Source organism: Nematolebias whitei, chromosome 3 (assembly GCF_014905685.2).
Source record: "Nematolebias whitei isolate Nwh7 chromosome 3, NemWhi1, whole genome shotgun sequence".
Lineage (NCBI taxonomy): Eukaryota > Metazoa > Chordata > Actinopteri > Cyprinodontiformes > Rivulidae > Nematolebias > Nematolebias whitei.
The window spans coordinates 11,338,470-11,357,988 of NC_056500.1; the positions used below are offsets into that span (position 1 = coordinate 11,338,470).

At 38.6% G+C, this 19,519-nt stretch overlaps 1 protein-coding gene across 1 annotated transcript; it reads left to right on the top strand.

The window, feature by feature from the left end:
* The first annotated feature begins 558 nt into the window (after positions 1–558).
* Positions 559–8,783, top strand: LOC119430442. Its single transcript, XM_037697848.1, has 9 exons — positions 559–1,915; positions 3,595–3,700; positions 4,029–4,176; positions 5,254–5,301; positions 5,427–5,504; positions 5,871–6,008; positions 7,083–7,166; positions 7,467–7,517; positions 8,673–8,783. The coding sequence occupies exons 1-9, from the start codon at positions 559–561 to the stop codon at positions 8,781–8,783; spliced, it is 2,121 nt and encodes a 706-aa protein (XP_037553776.1).
* The last annotated feature ends 10,736 nt before the right edge of the window (positions 8,784–19,519 follow it).

Sequence of the window (19,519 nt, forward strand, 5' to 3'; positions counted from 1 at the left end):
TCTTCCTGGAATAAAATCAATTTGTGTTTGTGAGAGAGTGCGTTTTTTAAATTTATTTTTCTTTGCAATGAATGAAATTTTACCATTCAACCTTCAATCAATCAGCACTACAGGCATTTAGCTAAAAAAAACAAAACAAGTTTAAACCAATAAAAATGCATTGATCTGTATTTGCTTTGTTCACGTTTTTTTTGCCATTTCCATGTGTGAATGATAAATGTTATACATGTTTTAACTGTAAACCATTATTTTTCTCCTTTTTCCTTTCCCCTCCTTTTCCTACTTTATGTATTAAGGAGACCATGGTGCCATAGTTACACTGAAGATCTTGCAGTGTTCTGGTCTGCTTTCATCGATGATTACTTTCGTGGGAAAGGCTGTAGAACAACTATTTATCTACACAACAGCATTAATCTTACAGGAGAATACCTAAAGGGGCAGGATAAAGATTAAGGAAGAACAACCCCAGTTATTGTAAACCAGCTAACTGAGAGGAAGGAGAAGACGGTGTGGAGAGGGGCCACTGGGGATGGGGTTAGAGAGCCAAAGGCGGACGTCATGGTTCACAGCAGCTCTTCTTCCCTGTTGAAAACGGCACCATCTGCTTCACCTCACCAAGCAGAGTTGACTTCCAGCTCAGATTCCACGCTGGTTACTACTCTGACTCCTGCTGATGTAAAATCTCCTGTTGTAACCACAATAAAAGCATCAAGCACAAAGTCGAGCCCAACGTCCATCGGGCCATCTCCACAGACAACAGCTCTTGCTCAGAGCCTGTTCAATGGTCGTACATCAGGCAGGAAAAGGACTCCTAAGGCTTGTGACTGTTGTGGCCCCAACAGTTTAGGACACAATGCTGCAACCTCGAGCAGAGGGAAGGGGACGCCAGTAGGGAGGGGAAGAGGGAGAGGAAGAGGAGCTGGCAAAGACTTTGGTGACACCCCTAAAAGAAAAGTTGGACAGTTGACAGTCCTCAAGAACTTTAATTTGAACAAGAAGAAAGTACAGGAAACAGAAGATGGAGATGATGCACAGGAGAAGTTGCAAATGCCTCTGCAACTGTCTAACACACCGTCACAAACGCCTGTTCATACAACTGTCCAAGCCACCCCAAAAGATGGACCAATACAAAACTGTACTGCTCCAAAGAAAAGGGTTGTGCAGATAGAGGAGGATGTGTTGATGCCAGCTTCAGGGTTCGCTGGTGTGTTAGAGAAAGTACGTGGTGATGAAAAGGATGTAGACTCAAAACTGTTAGGACAGGAATACAGGGGAACAGTAGCAGTTAGAGGTCAAGGACAAGGGAAAGCCATGACTGTGTCAAAAATTGAAGGTCATATTCCAATAAAAAGCCGAGGTAAAGGTCATGGGATGAGTTCAAGAACAGGTGCCTTAGCTCAGTCTGTGTTAATGCAAAAACAAGATTCACAGATGGACCAAAATGACACTGACCCTGTTATATCTCAGTTTGGAAATGGAAACATGGTAAACTTATTGGACATGGACGGGGAAATGGAGGACCACAGCATAATTGTGTGTGAACCTGCAGTATCCTGCATCGAAGACCTTGACTATAAAATGCAGGTGGACCATGACTCTGACCAAGCAGACCAAGTGTCTTTATCATTAATGCTGCCCAATGGAAACATGTCACCAACAGACTGTGACCCTACATATTTACCTGTGAAGGATAACACATGTAACACAGCCACGGTTCCTCCTCCTGACCCAATAACTGTGAGCAGCACCGAGTACCTTTGGGCATTAAGTGACCACAAACTATACTGTCAGACTGGAACCTGGGCAAAAGATGAGACAGGAGAAATGTTAAATAAAAATCAGGCTGAAGAAGGAGATATGGATACGGATCTACAGAGTAAGGAACGCCTGGAGCAGCTTATTGACACTGTCCATGGTAAGATATGTATTAAAACACACTGTTTTAAGGTATGACAGGAATATGAACGCACATTCACAAATATTTTCAAGGACTAACATTCAGTACTGTTCTCAGAATGCTTTGAAACATACCACTGTCCTTTTTTTTTAAAACTTCAAATTTTTATCCCTAAAAGTTTTTTTTTCTTATTAGAATGAGGTCAGTAGTAGGAAACGAACCAGTCATTTCAAGTTCACTGTTCTTTATTCTCATTCTCATCACATGTGGTACATGAGGTGGAATGAAATTGTGTACACAGCATCCCAGTTACATCCAATAATATAAATTGTAAAGGAAAACAGTAAATAAAGATACAAACTAAGAAATACACTAAACACGTAATAGCGCAAAACAAAGTACATTTAAAAGTACAGTTAATGTTTTTTGTTTTGTCATTGACTTTCATTTTCATGGTGTAGCGCACTAATCAGGGTTAGGGTTATTTCTGGTGAGTTTCATGTTTCATTCAACTATTTTTAATTGGTTTGACTAATTGCCATTTATAAATTTGTTATTATAAAAGATTTTTCCAACTTGAGATAGTCCGTTTTAACACAGTGCGTCTAAAAATACTTTTGCACAGCGACAACGAAATCTGAAACCTCGGAGCTCGGGGTTTGCTGAAAAGAATCCAGTCTTTTGTTACTTTAAGCCTGTAAACCAAGCTGAAACTTTTGTTTTTCATCTTCTGCTGCAGCAACCGTAGACATTTTCTTTAATCTCATGTAACCTTCATTTCACCTTGTGTGCATGCTCAGCGTTCACACCACTTGTTCTCGCGTTTATCATTTCTTACGTCTGTTTTTTGTAAACTACTTGTGCACATTTTGTATTATTTTTGTTATTTCTTTAATCTTTGTTATTATGTATCAACTGTTTCTTTTCTTTTTAACTTTTAGCTACCATTTTGCTGCTTTTAGCTTCTAGCTACGGTTCTCCTGCGTTTTTGTTTTTAGCTTGTGTTCAGCAGCTTTTAGCTTGAACTTTTAACTTTAACAACATTTTTCTAGTTACATTTGTTCCTAAAACTCCGTTGAAGTTTCTTCTACTTAATGACAAACCTGGTTCTTTAGGTAACAACGTCTAAAATACGTCTGGATAGGACAGTCAGGGATGTCAGGTAGTAACAAAAGTGCGTGAAACAAAAATAAATGAATATATAGGCTGCTTATTGCTCTGAGTGCAAATACTTGATTATGATAGCCAAAAATTCATATGAACTCTCCTATTATACGTTTCTTTGGGTAATATATTTTGTTATTGCAGATGGTATTTCTTCCCATGTTGTATATATATTTTGTCATATGGGATTGATTTGGAGTCCATCTGCTTCATGACAGGTTCTGTTTTCCTCGCTGTGGGTGGACCTGTGGATATGCAACGTTTTAGTGCATCACTTACAAAATTTAAACTACCACCAGATAATACGTTCAGTGCTGTTAGAAATATTAAGGGCATTACCCACCCATCCTATCCATCTTCTTGATTAAACGTATTCCAATTTCATTTACAGAGCTGCATTGTCACAGCAAAACCCTCATAAACTGTATTAACATTATAAGCACAAAACAAATACGGATACTGTTTTAATGAAACATTTTGTTTAAAACTAAAACTCTGATTTACTGATAATTTAAACACTTCCTTTCTTCTAGACTTTTTAGAGAGCTCCTATTTAAAATATGGCAGCTTCACTCCTCTCAGTGAGTCTGACGTCCTGGAACATCTGAAAAAGAACGGAAACCCTGACATCAACAGCAGGTCAGCAAACAAGCACTTAGGATTTATTTCATCCAGTTTGAACTTTGTGTACAAATCCTGAGTATTTTTTTTACTTTTCCACACATTTTTTGTACCTATAACAAGAATAACTTGGCTGTGCTGTATTGGCACAGGTTATAAAATATTTGCAAAAGCTAAATTGATGTTAAATGTGAGTGTTTGGTTGTTTGTCTTGTTTGTTTTAGTGTTGGCGCAGTGATAGTCTGGTGACCTTCCCATAGTCCTGTAAATAACTGTGAAGGTAAAGAAACAAATTATTTTATTACACATAAACTTTCTTTGTGCGTGTCTGTTTTATCTGTTGTAGTGGACTGGACGTTAAAGGAGAAATGACTCGGTACATAGCGGCGTTGGCGTCTGCTCCTGTTGTGGGCTTCATGGTCACAAATAATAAACACACACTGAGTCTGGAGGACCTCAGCACGCTGGAGGATCAGAACTGGCTCAATGATCAGGTGAAGAGAAGGCAAGACTGGTTTACAGCTATGCAGATGTACTGTGTTTTTTGCCCTATAAGTCACAGTTTTTTTTTTTTTTGTGCATAATTTGAATACCCTGCAACTTATACGTCGAAGCGACATATTTATGGATTTTTTTCATATTTATAAACAAATTTTTGGCTGAGATATGACCGTTGTCATTCATTCTGACTGAAAATATTGAACACTACCATTTTCAGCTGCTAGATGGCACTCGAGTAGTGTAGCATGCCGTTATGTCATGTAATAGGTAAACGTGGCTATTAACGACACAGTTGGCTTGCCATAGCCTGCCTCCTTCGTCCAGCTCGCCTGGAGCAACCGTCAAATCAGCTTCATTTCGCTGCACTGCCCCGGAATAATGCAGCTAATTTGACCATTGAAGTGCATTTATTAAGTAAAAGTTCAACTGTGACACACCTTTGCTATAATGTTGAGCAAACAAATAATTGTTTTAGCTGATTTTCTTGTTAAATTTCAAAGAAATGCACAGCAAGTCCTCCCGTGCACGCGCATACTTCCGTGTATCGGCTTTTGAAATGCAGCTGATTTGACCGTCAAAGTGCTTTTATTAAGGACAAGTTAGACTGAGACGCGCCTTTATTATAATTTTGAGCAAACAAATAATTGTTTTTAAGTGTTAATCTTATAAAATTCTTGTTAAAGTCCTCCCGTGCACGCTCCCGTAGTCGCCATTTGGCAGCCAATCAATATTTGGCACAACACCGGCCCACATTTCTGGGTTGTCAGCGGTGACTCGTAACAAACGTGACGTGTCAGCCATGACGCATAATAGATGTGACGTATACGGCGAAGCGACATATTTATGGATTTTTTCACTTTAGTAGACATATTTGGACTGATGCGACTTATAGGGCGGTGCCACGTGTATGGCAGAAAATACAGTATTTTTTTTTAAATTATTGTCTGCTCTGCAAACAAGGATGGCGCTTGTTGTACTTGTACCTGAATATATTGCATAAATCAGAGTAAAAACAGTACAGACTTTGAATGATATCTTTGCTTATTGCCATTTTACTTCTGAAACTTCAGATTATTAACATGTATGGGGAAATCATTATGGAGGCAACAGAGCACAAGGTAAGTCCGAGCGAGTTTCAAAATGTACTTGATTTATTTCAAATATGTACAGCGTAATGTTAAATTAGCGTCACTTCTTCTACAAGACTTTTTGATGTGTAACAAGTTTTAATTGTGTCTTCTAGGTTCATTTTTTCAACAGTTTTTTCTACAAGCAGTTGGTCGCCAAAGGTTATGATGGTGTGAAGAGATGGACTAAAAAGGTAAGAGCCATGTTTATTCTGAAGCACTGATGGTTGAGCCTCATATGACCCAGGAAAAGGTTTGCTTCAGGAAATCAGATTCACATTTGGTCTGGTTGTTCCTGTTGCTCAGCAGAGTCTGAATAGAGTTTGCTTACAGTGAAACTGAATAATTTCAAACAAACCGAGTTGACTTTGCAGAAAAAACAAATCTCAAAGTATTGTTTTGGGTCAAATGCTGCTCTACCTGTTGTTCCATAGTTTTCCATAAAGTAAATTAGTAAAGTAATCATTGTTTATGCATTTTTGATAGTTTGCGCTGGACACCTGCAATAATTAATTTTACTCTGTATCTAATGAGTGTATGATAATTTGCATTTATTTCAGGTTGACTTGTTCTCCAAATGGTTGTTGTTAATTCCCATCCACTTAGAAATCCACTGGTCTCTTGTCACGGTCACCATGGCAACCAAAACCATCAGCTACTATGACAGCCAAGGCATCGTTTTCAGACACACAACCGATGTGAGTAGCTCTGCACATGCTGATGGTTTTGTGTTGTTCACAGTTTGAGACTTTAAACTTCCTCAGAGAGTGAAGTGTTTTATGATGTACAGCTTTTCTGCTGACTGTTTTAACACCTATATCATGTGGTAATTATGTTTTGTTAAGAAACTATACATAAGTGAAACAATATTCAGTTGATCAGCTTTGGATAAGTTCTGAATTATATTTTATGCTCATTCTAAATTAGTTGTTTGTTGATGCATTGTGCTTTATTCACATGTGGACGTTTCAGCACAAGTCTCACAAAACAACACAATTCTTCCCGGGGTTGTTTTTTTATGTCTGGTGTGTATGTAAATAAATAAAAAAATCATAAAACTTCAGTTCAAATTTAGCTGCAAGCATCAAATTTGTTTCAGTACCAGAAAAAGACAACAACCATTGTCTATACAATATAATTACATGCAAATATGCGCTTATTTCTAAGAGTCGCAATGAAATTTTTGCTAAAATGTTATGCGTTATGTTGTTTATTTGTTATACGCAGGTTAACACAAGGTCAACAATGCAATGAAATGTTCAGGATGAGAAGAACCGATGCAACTCGCTAAGAAAAAAAACTAACAAAACCAAAGAAGAAATACTAAAGTATGCAATAATGGTACAAAAGAAAGTACAGTACCAAAAAGTGAAAAAGAAATAGAGTAGAAGACAACGTGGTAGAATGTAACGGTGCAAGTAGGATGAGTTAGTATAATTAAGTATTTCACAGGTAGTAATACTAGCTTAAATGTACATGATATATAATGCACATAACATAAACTACACAGGTTGTGTGACAGGTTATTACACATGTAGTGAGTAATACTGAGATGAACAAATCTCCAAATGAGCTATTAGTCAGCCAGTCTGTTGTACTGGTTGATTGGATACCAGCCCTAAAGTCAAGCAGGGCTTTATAATTCTTTTACCTTGGGCTGCAGCCCTGCTAAGGTTATGGACTGATTCCAATTAAAACAATATCCTTGTCAAATTTAGCTAATTTTCTTACCCTGTACCAAAACTGTTCTGTGTCTGTGTGCTCCCTATCAGAACATTATGAAGTATCTTCAGTCAGAAGCCAGAGAGAAAAAGCAGACAGCTTTCCAGAAAGGCTGGAAGATTACCATCATCAAGGTGAGTCTGACCCCGTCTATATTTATCATTCTGTCTTCACATTGTCCTCTAACATGCGTTCATTGCCTGGTACAGCTACAGCTAGCCATCTGTGTTTTCTTCTCGGATTTAGCAGAACCTTCATTCAATGTAGGAGAATTAATGACGATGTTACTTTCAGGTCTTATTTTTAAGGAAACTACGCTGTAATCACATCTGTTCATACTACAAAGTCAAATGAACACATAAAAACAGACCTGAAGCCTCTTATAGAAACTACCAATTATCCTTCTTTTAAACTGTGACTTGATGTTTTCTCAGAGTATCCCACAGCAGAAAAATGACAGCGACTGTGGAGTTTTTGTTCTCGAGGTGAGACATTATTTCCTGTTTTTGTTTCCGGTCTTTTTACTTTTTAGGTTTCATTTCTCAGAGAAACTCCTTAAATCCTTGAATCTATTCCTCTAACCTCTTCTGGGCTGTATACCGTAATTGCCGGTGTATAAGCCACTACTTTTTTTCTCATGTTTTGGACTCCGCAGCTTATACACAGGTCCTTTAAAACCTTTAAATTATAATATTTTACTTTATTTTTACATTTTATTTTGATAGGCTGCCAAGCTTCCTGCTGATGAATAACATTTTCCTTTGACACACCTGGGTGCTCATATAGCCTGCCCAACACCCACCCAACTTTGCTATAAATTCGAGCACACAAATAAATGTTTAGGTGCTTTCCTTGTTAAATTTCGATTAAACGAGTAGCGTTCCTCCTTCCTTTTTCTCTCCCTGTCTGCGTGCACATCAGCAGCAAAACTATTTTTGAAATGCAGCTGATTTGACCATCAAAGTGCGTTTAATAAGCAAATGTTAGACTGAGACACACCTTTACTATAATTTCGAGCAAGCAAATAATTGTTTAGGTGTTTATCTTGTTAAATTTGTACAGTGACTCGTCACGTGCACAAATTTACTTCCGTGTATCGGCTTTTGAAATGCAGCTGGTTTGACCGTCAGTGCATTTATTAAGGAAAAGTTAGACTGAGACACACCTTTACTATAATTTCGAGCAAACAAACAATGGTATTTAAGTGTTATTCTTATTAAATTCCTGTTAAAGTCCTCCCGTGCACGCTCCCATGGCCGCTATTTGGCAGCTCGTCGATTTTTGGCACAACACCGGCCCACATTTCCGGGTTTGGCCCACATTTCCGGGTTGTCAGCGGTGACACATAATAGATGCGACGTATACGGTGAAGTGACATATTTATGGATTTTTCCACTTTATTAGACATATTTGGACTGATGCGACTTATAGGGTGGTGCGACAAGTACGGTGGAAAATATGTATTTTTAAATTTAGCATGCGCGACTTACAGTCAGGTGCGTTCTATATACCGGCATTTACGGTAGTTTATTTTTTACATCCTCCAAAGAAGCTACAGAAGTAGCTTGTGTCTGTGCCCGTGTTTGAATAAAGAGGTTGCGGGTTATTTCACATTGCTGCGTGTCTTTTTCTTTCGTCAGTACTGCCGTTGTCTGTCGGTGAAGCAGCCTCTGCGGTTCAGCCAGGACGACATGCCGCGCATTCGAAAGAGGATCTACAAGGAGCTCTGTGACTGTTGCCTGAGCGACTAACGGTTGCCTTCGCCCACTGTGCGCTTGCCTGGTCACTCGAGACGGTCTGTCCAAGTCGCTCACGCGTTGTTTTTGACTGACAGCTGGTTAGATAAGCTGACACAGCTCGGCCATCTGTATTTCAGGCCGCACCAACTGCCATCTGCCTCTGACTGGCAGCAGAGTGGTTATCACGAGAGACTCATTCGGTGACTTCATGTGACGGTCTGTAGCTGAATATTTCTTGCAGTCTTGCAAAGATCTACTGAAGTGGTGCCCTACTGACCTTTAAAAATGCTGGACTGTCAGATTATTTGAGGTCTTCTTAAAAGACTGTGCCTGCTCACTTCAGGTTACTTCTGTTTTTTTGCATTTACCACCGTAATTCATGTTGTATATGAAAGGCTGGACAACAACAGAGCTCTGACTTTGACTGAAGAAATTGTTAAACCAACCTCGATGGATCTTACATCCCAAACTGGAGTGGCCTTACTCCCTACACGGCCATTTAAACTTGAATCTGATCGTTTTTGTTTTGTGCTGGACGTCACAGCTGTTGTAAACTTGCAGTTCATATACATGTATTATAACATGTTTGAAAAGTTAGCATATCTTGGATTCAATGGAACAGATGTGCACTTAAAACTTGAAGGTTCAAATTGACTGTTTCCTTGGTTGTAAAATTTGCACGATGACAGGCCCATTCACTGAAGTTCAAAATACAAACTGAAAGTTTCTGTCTTGTTTTGATTTTTTTTCCCCATTGCACAGGTTAAAAGCTTCAAAACTGGGATCACTGTGTTGTTTTTGACACTTAACTACAATTTAATTTACTGTTTCCCAATAAAATTCCATTTTTTATGCCCATAATATATATATATTTTTTTTTTGCGGTCACCGCACATTTATGTTTTGATATTTTCCTGCCCTTTAACTTTTAACACTTATTATTTTTAAGGCTGATTAGTAAATGTAATTTTAAGCTTTGCATTACGCTGCTGATAAAAACAAAAAACAAACAAAAAAACTGTCCAAGTGGTTTCTCTTATTTTATTTTTTGCTTCATGTGGATACATTAGCACAGGAGTAGAATGTTGTTTCCTCTCAACAGACAAAAGGAATGGGCCTCAGCTTTTTGATAAAAATATTCTGTTCCATCTGGATTTTGCAGTCATATTTACTTATGTGTATTCACAAATTGTACTGTACCTTTACTAGCCTTCAGTGTGTGCTTGGGGTCAAGAACTCAGTAGTTTTTGAACATTTTTATAGTTAATAAAATGCCACTTCAGATGGACTTTGAATTGAACTTGAGCAAACTGTCAGCGTCCTTGCTTAATGTTAAAACAAATACATTGGCAGAATGGAAGAAAGGTGACTAATGCACAGCTGTAGGCATGAATTATTAGTAGAGTGCTTTAAATGTTTCACTATAATTGTCGAAGAGGAAAAAATTGGTAATTAGATCTTTTGATTCACTAACTTTGAGATGCTTCCACAACTTTTAGGGCTTAGCTTTTGCCTGTTTACAAACCGGATTCCAAAAAAGTTGGGACACTAAACAAATTGTGAATAAAAACTGAATGCAATGATGTGGAGGTGCCAACATCTAATATTTATTCAGAATAGAACACAAATCACAGATCAAAAGTTTAAACTGAGAGAATGTATCATTTTAAGGAAAAATCTGTTGTTTCCAAATTTCATGGCACCAATAAATCCCAAAAAAGTTGGGACAAGTCCATTTTTACCACTGTGTGGCATCCCCCCTTCTTCTTACAACACTCAACAGACGTCTGGGGACAGAGGAGACCAGTTTCTCAAGTTTAGAAATAGGAATGCTCTCCCATTCATGTCTAATACAGGCCTCTAACTGTTCAATCGTCTTGGGCCTTCTTTGTCGCACCTTCCTCTTTATGATGCGCCAAATGTTCTCTATAGGTGAAAGATCTGGACTGCAGGCTGGACATTTCAGTGCCCGGATCCTTCTACTTAGCCGTGATGTTGTGATTGCTGCAGAATGTGGTCTGGCATTATCATGTTGAAAAATGCAGGGTCTTCCCTGAAAGAGATGACGTCTAGATGGGAGCATATCCTGAACATAGTTCTCTGCATTAATGGTGCCTTTCCAGACATGCAAGCTGCCCATGCCACAAGCGCTCATGCAACCCCATACCATCAGTGATGCAGGCTTCTGAACGGAGCGTTGATAACAACTTGGGTTATCCTTGTCCTCTCTGGTCTGGATGACATGGCGTCCCAGTGTTCCATAAAGAACTTCAAATCGTGACTCATCTGACCACAGAACAGTCTTCCATTTTGCCACTTTCCATTTTAAATGACCCCTGGCCCAGTGCAAACTTCTGAGCTTGTGGAGCTTGCTTAGAAATGGCTTCCTCTTTGCACTGTAGAGTTTCAGCTTGCAACGGCGGATGGCACGGTGGATTGTGTTCACTGACAATGCTTTCTGGAAGTATTCCTGAGCCCATTCTGTTATTTCCTTGACAGTGGCATTCCTGTTTGAGGTGCAGTGACGTTTAAGCGCCCGGAGATCACGAACATCCAGTAGAGTTTTATGGCCTTGACCCTTACGCACAGCGATTGTTCCAGATTCTCTGAATCTTTTGATGATGTTATGCACGGTTGATGATGATAACTTAAAAGTCTTTGCTATTTTACGCTGGGTAACACCATTCTGGTATTGCTGCATTATCTTTCTGCGCAACAATGGTGGAATCGGTGATCCTCTGACCATCTTGGCTTCTGAGAGACACTGACACTCTGAGAAGCTCTTTTTATACCCAATCATGTTGTCAGTTGACCTAATTAGTGTTAATTGGTCTTCCAGCTGTTCGTTATATGCTCAATTTCCTTTTTCCAGCCACTTATTGCTACTTGTCCCAACTTTTTTGGGATTTGTTGACGCTGTGAAATTTTGAATCAACATATTTTTCCTTTAAAATGTTACATTTACTCAGATTAAACTTTTGATCTGTCATCTGTGTTATATTACGAATAAAATATTGACATTTGCCATCTCCACATCATTGCATTCAGTTTTTATTCACAATTTGTTTAGTGTCCCAACTTTTTTGGAATCTGGTTTGTAAATTATTATTATTGTTTTTTCTTTCGGCTGCTCCCTTCTTCAGGGGTCACTACAGCAAACTTAACTTGCAGAAAGATTCGGAATTTTTTTTTTTACACCGGATGCCCTTTTTCCTGACGCAACCTTAGAGCTACCACAGCCCTCTCTGTGGAGCAGAGAGCTGCCATCTAGGGCGCCCGGGGGAGCAGATGGTGGAGGTTAAGGGTCTAGAGTGGGGCAAATGAAGGCGGAGGCTGGCGTGACTGCGACCTGAAAAGGAAGAAGCTGGTAATGACAATGGATGGATATTACCAGAGTCTGGAGCTGAACCCAGGAAAAGTCAAAAAGTTGTACTTTAAGGACAACCAGGCGGGTCGAACTTTAATGTCAAGTTCAATGAGAAACTTACAAAGAGGAGAAAGTGTCAAAGTTGGCTAAATCATTCCAGAAAGTTTTGAAGAATTACTGCTAAATACTCCTTTGGGAATTTATTTTTGTAATTTACAAAACTCTTTACAGTGAGTTTTTTTGTGTTACTTGAAGAGTTGTGTATAAAATGAGAAAACATCAACTTAATATTTAAAACTCGAGCGTGAATTCCCTGGTACTTTACATTATTGAGTACTTTACATTAATTCCCTGGTACGTTACATTAATGAGCATTAATGAGTACTTTGCATCACTTTACATTAATTCCCTGTACGTTACATTAATGAGTACTTTACATTAATTCCCTGTAATTTACATTAATGAGCTACAAACAAATATCTCCATATTAAGTTTATGAAGGTGCATAAGCCCTGCTGTATTACAGAATTATCACCAGAAGAGGGAGCTCTAGATATGTTTATTTAAAAATTATTATTATTTTTTCAAAAATAGAAGTTATTTCTTGATTTTTGTTCAGAGCACAATGTTAGAAACTCGTTCTTAGCCTTGAAGCTGCTCAGTACAGACTGTTACACTTCATCAAGGTCTCCTGCTAACAAGTTGTGCAGAGAGAGAAAAGAAATTCTTCAGTGCTGCTTATGTCATGGTTATTATCATCCAGACTATGAAATAATTCACTTCCAAGCACAGGTCTATGCTAATTATGTGCATTATATAAAGGTTGGCTCACGTTTTAAATTGCTGCAGACGTTTCATCGTTTTGCTTTGATCAGATTTCTGATATGAAAATGTAAAAACCTTATTAGCTAATTGCATTTCGGAGTTCTTAGAAATAATTTTTGCCTTTTGTTAAACGAGACAGTGAGGTCTTCCTTTTAATTCTGATTCCATTAAATTTGCTTTAATGCCAAAAGTGAATTGTCTCAAACTTGTCTTGGAGCAACGCTTCTTGCCTGTAGCTGAGGAAAAGACAAGAAGAACTATGAGGTGAAATCTTAATGGATATATTAATTTTTATATTTAAACTGTAATTTGAAAGCCTAATTTTTTGTCTGTTGAGCTGCATAACAAAGTTTAAAGAAGCTGGATGTTTAGATTTTATCTCAGAGTATTTCTGACATTAAAAATAACACTGTCACATAAATCTTACACATAAGGCATTTGAATTTACAATGTATAATTTTAGACTGTTTCATGTAAAAATAATAATAAAAAGTCAATAAAAGCAGCTGATTGCTGAGTCAAATAGTTTGGTTTTGTTCCAAACTATCAGCCAGTGCAGATTAAAGATGAGAAATCTGTTCTTTTCAGCTGGCAGCTCAGAATCAGCGTCATTCAGTAATTTATGGGCAATTCAATTTGGGACTAAACATATGAGAGGAAAAGTTGACCTGAAGACAGTTTGGATGTTTTTCTTTCCAAATAAATCAAATGTAACTCTGCACGGGCAGGTTAAGTGCTGCTGAAGGCTGCTTCATCCCACTAAAGTGTGGAAAACGAGAGCTAATAGGATGAGCTGATGTGAGGCAGGAAAAACTGAGAGAAAGAAAAGAGGCTTTGATTTCTTAGCTGGGTTTCCCTTCAATATTCCCATTTGCCTCTGATGAACTTCTTGTTTTGTTTCCTGGAAGCCTTAATTCTGATTTGTCTTACTGCTTTGACTAATTTTGTTAACGCCTAAAATATTTGTAAAGCTCTTAAACTATAAGAAGCATCTCACAAACAGGAAAAACATTACGACAGTATTGCATTACGTTAAATCATTTAGCTTGTTCAGGAAACAAATTAAGAAAACTGCATATCAAGAGAAAACAGAACGTCTCTTTATTCATCCTAATATTCATTCCAACCGAAACTTAAAAATTAAAGAAATAAAACAAAAGTCTCAAATAAAAAAATATTCAGGTCTGTCAGATACTCACATTTTAAGAGCTGCCTGAGAGTAAAAGTCTTCAATAAGATTAAGTTAATACTTACTTCATAAAAAAAACTGCCAAGCTCCCTCAACTGGCATTTGTGGCTAATTTTAGGATTAAAAAAAATAAATATTGAAATAAAATGTTTGTCTCAACATAAATTGCAAAGATGGCACAAAGATGTCTAAAATCATCATGGAAACAAACAGGCAAAATGGTTCCTGCGCTATTTTAATATTCATTTTATGTGTTTTAAAGACGTTACAAACAAAAATCAAGGAGATGGATAGACTGAGCAGATCCAATGAAGAGGAAATAATTGTGGGGGTAGGATTGAGAAAGGAAGGTCAAAATGTGAATTAATCTACAAATAAGAGTAAAAAGAGAAGTTTGGGTCTTAAAAAGAACAAAACGATGGATACAGAATGAACGGACAGAGTTGGATTAAAGGATCAAAGACAGAAATAGAGCAGTGACAGATCTGAGGTCAGTGCTGCAGAAAGAATCTGGATTTAACGTTTATCACTCCAACTGTGGCTGAGACACTTTGCAAATGAAGCAAAGATTTTGAAGCTCTAATTCCACTCTAAATTACATTTTTTCCCCACTGATTTTTATGAGCCTAAATATGAGAAACCCTCATGCATAAATATAAATAAATCTAAATTAACTCTAAAATATCTCTCGAGGAATTTACACCTTATGTTTAGCCTAAAGACAGATGTTCACTCCTGGCACACAAAGAACTAAAAACTGTTCATATCAAATAAAGAAGACAAATTGTTTAAATGTTCAGAATTAACGCAACCTGAAATATATTTCCAAATACTTAAACAAAATTTACCTGGACCTGTATTAACTAGCATGTATTTTTTTTTATTTATTATTTGTCACGTATTTGCCCCCCATACCATAATTTCTGCCTCCTCATGCCATAGTTCCTGTTTGTCCTTGCCATAGCTCATGCCTTCATGTTTTGTTTGTCCTGCTTCATGCTCCGCTGCTGCCGCTCTTCACCATGCCCACTCCGTTCCACCACAGCAATCAGCCCTGATTCCATGCACCTGTTCAGCTCACTGTTTAAACTTCGGTCACTCTCTCACTTGTTGCCAGATTATTGAATACCTTGTGTTAGTAGATATCCAGCGTCCATTCCATAACCTTGCCTGTCTCTCCTGGTTTGACCTCACACCTATCTTCTGGTTTCCTCGCCTTGTCTAATCTTTTCCTGTTCTGGACTCTTCCTTCTGACCATGGTACCGACTCTGTTTATGATTATCACGACTACGTTTTTTTGGATCACGCTTTGGATTTGGATTCAGATCTCTGCCCAACGGTTTTTGAACCAAGCCTGTCTTACTGGACCTCGCCCCTGGACAACCCTTAAAATCTTATCTTCATTATCACTCTCTACTGCTACCTACTCACAGATCGTGACGTCAACCTCCTCCACCATCTCAAGGATTCCTGGTGTTCTGTGTTGTGCACAAATCCTCAGACCCAATCTTGTCGGTTTAGGCAAAACATTTTTAGTTTTGAATCACATCTTATGGGTGTCCTATGTTTATAGCGAATAAGAACAAAGACTACAATGCGTTTTGGGTAGTGTATAATGCATCTGAAATACAAAGCCCAACAAACCCAAATAAGTGTCAAATATGGCTGCAAAGAGCAAAAGAGTGAGACTCATCATCCTAAAGATGCTCACGTTCATCAATAAGAAGTTAGTCATAAGCATAAAAGCACCATTTTAAGAAATTGCATAAGCTAAACGTCAATGTAAACAAAGAAGCATGGAGTGATCTCAACAAGCTACTCTTGTTGAAGGCCGTAGGAAGTAGGGGCAAGGAGGGTGCTGCAGCACCTATCAATTCTAGAGGACAAACGTCTGCACAGAAACAAAACACAGTTCATTAGTACAGCATATGTTCCAATTTTATTTGTCCTAACGAGATTTGTAAATCATGTATTAAAAAAAAAAAAGATTATTGGGAAAATTTGACAACTTCATACAGTTTTTTTTGTCTCTTTTAGCCAGAAGTGTAAATATTTTGCTCAGCATCAATAGATTGTGCTCATGGCATCCTACAACTGAAACTTTTCCAACAGCTTTTATTCTTTGCAGAGACGTTTTCTTTGTGTGTGAGTCTTGGTTTTCTCTATTTGCTCGTTTGATGCCTCTTGTGCATTTGACTCCTTTGTCCACCGTCCATCTGCCTCACAGCATGAAGTCTTTTAAATTAGTCTTTTCCTCAAGCCTCTGATATTTCAAACTAAATAAACATATGTTTTGGGTCATGTCAGGTCCTATGTCAGTGTCTTCTAGAATTAATAAGGGGGTGCTACAGCCCCCTCCTTGCCCCTACTTCCTATGGCCTTCAACAAGAGTAGCTTGTTGAGATGACTTCATACTTTTATATATAAATCTACATTTAGTTTTTGTAGTTTCTTAAAATGGTGCTTTCTTGTAACGTTTGTCGGAACACCCAGAGATAAGGACTGAAGAGAACAGACTCTAAGACTCGATGAGTTTAACAGTGTTTATTTACAGGTGCTTATTGTCAGTGATCGTGCACGGAGAGGGGCTGGAACCCTGAGGAGTAAGGGGATGGGTTAATGATATCTGGAGGAGTGATGATGGGATTGCTTCTCTTTCTTTCAGTAAGGATTGGAGTCAGATGAGGAGACAGGTGACCCAGTGGTTCCAGGGCAAGGAAGGAATTCGTCCAGGTAGAGTTCCAGGTTAGAGGCAGGCGAGTGGTAGGAAGGTGACGAGGCAGCTGAGGAGGCACAGGAGAGCTCGAGGTCTTACAGAGGAAATCCTTTAAAGGTAACACTGTAAACACAAGGTAAGGAATCATTTATCAGATTACAAGTAAAGGACCACAAACAAAACTACCATTAGGCAGGTAATGCTCCAGCGCTGACTGGATGTCCTCTGAAGCCTTTTGTACTCCTGCAGCTCATCAAGGTGATGGTCCACAGGTGTGGCAGATTGCTGCTCTCTTGTGGCTGCAGGAGGCTGGCAGCGCAGAACTCCCACCATTCTCAGTTTTTGTTTGAGGTGTAATTGAATTTATATGTGTTTGTATGCTAAATTTGCCTTATCAACTGGTTATTTTTCAACTTGTCAAATTAAGATTCTGAACTATCTTATGCAAAACAAATAACCGTGGCAAGGAATATGCACATTGAAACAATAATTAAAGTACAAATAATCCTAAAATCTTTATTACAAGTAGTTTTTTTATGTCAACTCAAATAACTCTACACTATTGTCCTCTGAAGGTTATTCCATGATATGGGTGCAAAACAGACAAATCTCCACTGCTAAGTTAAAAAAATAAAATACAATTCTGAATGCCCTTGAGAGCATCTATCTCAACATAAAGCAGAGTCGTGGCTGCAAAGTGATTCAAGATAAGATGGATGTAAAGTGAGTTTACCCCCCCGTGACCTCGAGGATATACAAAAACATCACACCATTTCTTTAGCAGCTTAATAGTCGACAGGAAAGCTTTCAGGTCAGAGATGACTTGGATGTGCCACATTCTCTTTTTAAAAGCAAAAGATTTAAGTCTTAGGTACACACGGATGCATTGATTCAGTCAGTCGGGGTTAGAGCAGCTGTGAGCGTCACACACATGGGGCAGTATTTACTCCTCTCGTCTGTGTCCCACTGAATTCTGCTTCCCGTCAATCCTGTGTGCTGATATATTCAGTGTATACATTTCTATTTCAGCCAGTCTCTCTCTCTTGCTTTCATCCAACTCTTGTTTTTAGTTAAAGCGTGCATCGTGACGGTCTACATGCTGATCTGGGCCGACTGCTGGCAACAGATGGGAATCTTAATCTTCCTCATGATCCCCTGCCTCCAACAGCACTTCTGTCATTTTATTATGGCGTCTGTGTTGTTTACCAGAAACAACAGGCTGATGGAGACGTGCGTTTCCGAGAACATATGCATCAAAATACGTTCAGCCTGGCTAGCGACATATTTTGTTGTGCACTGATGCTACAAATGATTGACATTTTCACTAAGTTTGGTGAAACCAGTTTCCTTTCTACAGCTTTTCCAGTACTTCAAGATTTATTGTTGTCTTTTTTACTTCTATTTTGGTCGTTTTATAATATAATGATGGTTTCTGGGTGGCACAGTGGCACAGCTGGTAGCGCTGCTGCCTCTCAGCTAGAAGGTTGCCAGGTAGAATCCCGGTTGGGGGCCTTTCTGGGTGGAGTTCGCATGTTCTCTCTGTGAATACGTGGGTTTTCTCCGGGACTTTGGTTTCCTCCCACAGACCAAAAACATGCATGTTAGGCTGATTGGTAACTCTAAATTATCTCTAGGTGAGAGTGAAAGAGTGAATGGTTATTTGTCTCTATGTGTCCCTGTGATGGACTGGAGACCTGTCCAGGGTGTCTCCCACTTCTCGTACAGTGATGGCTGGATATGGGCGCCATTGACCCTCATGACCCTAAAAGTGGTTAAAGATAATGGATAAATGGATGGATGATGGTTTCTTATTTTTATTGATTTGTGATTACATTCAGCCAGAAGGAAAACAGGAAAGGAAACGACACGCTGAGAAGCTAAAATGGTCTTGCATGGAGAGATGGATGTAGACCCACAGATACACACACAAATACACACACTTATTTAACTGTAAGCTTACCTTTAATAATGTCCACAAAGAGCTTCAAAGAGCCTTTGACTAATGATCTCGTCTCAATTACAGTCCTCTTTAAGGTAAATAAAAACAACGCACGACTGGCATTATGGGCTTTTGAGGTCTGCACAACAGAAAGTTCTTTGTTTTTCTACACAATGACTAGAGATAACAGCTTGACATCAATGCTGGTTTGTGTTGAGATGCAACGAAGCAGACAAACCTACAGATGAGTTTCTGTTCAGAGGCTTTATTCATGTGGTGCACAGTCGCAGAAGGCTGTGATTGAGAAGAATGAGATTCTCATATAGTTGATCAAAATGCAAGGTGAAAATATGTCTGTTGGTAAAATAAATCAACAACCTAGTAGTACAAAGACAAACAAAAATAAACTTTTTTTTTTCATTTATTTGGTGTTTTATTTAGCATTAGTTAGATTTTTTTAAAAATATATATTGCCTCTTTTAAATTGTCCTTATGAGTGAGTGAGAGAGTGAACGGTTGTTTGTCTCTATGTGTCCCTGTGATGGACGTGGACTTGTCCAGGGTGTCCCCCGCCTCTCCCACAGTGACTGCTGGATATGAGCACCAGTGACCCCCGTGACCCAGAAAGGAAGTAGCAGGTAAAAGATAATGGATGGATGGATGGATACTTCCTCTGCTCATATTCAGTCCTCCTTATTTAAAATCACTCAC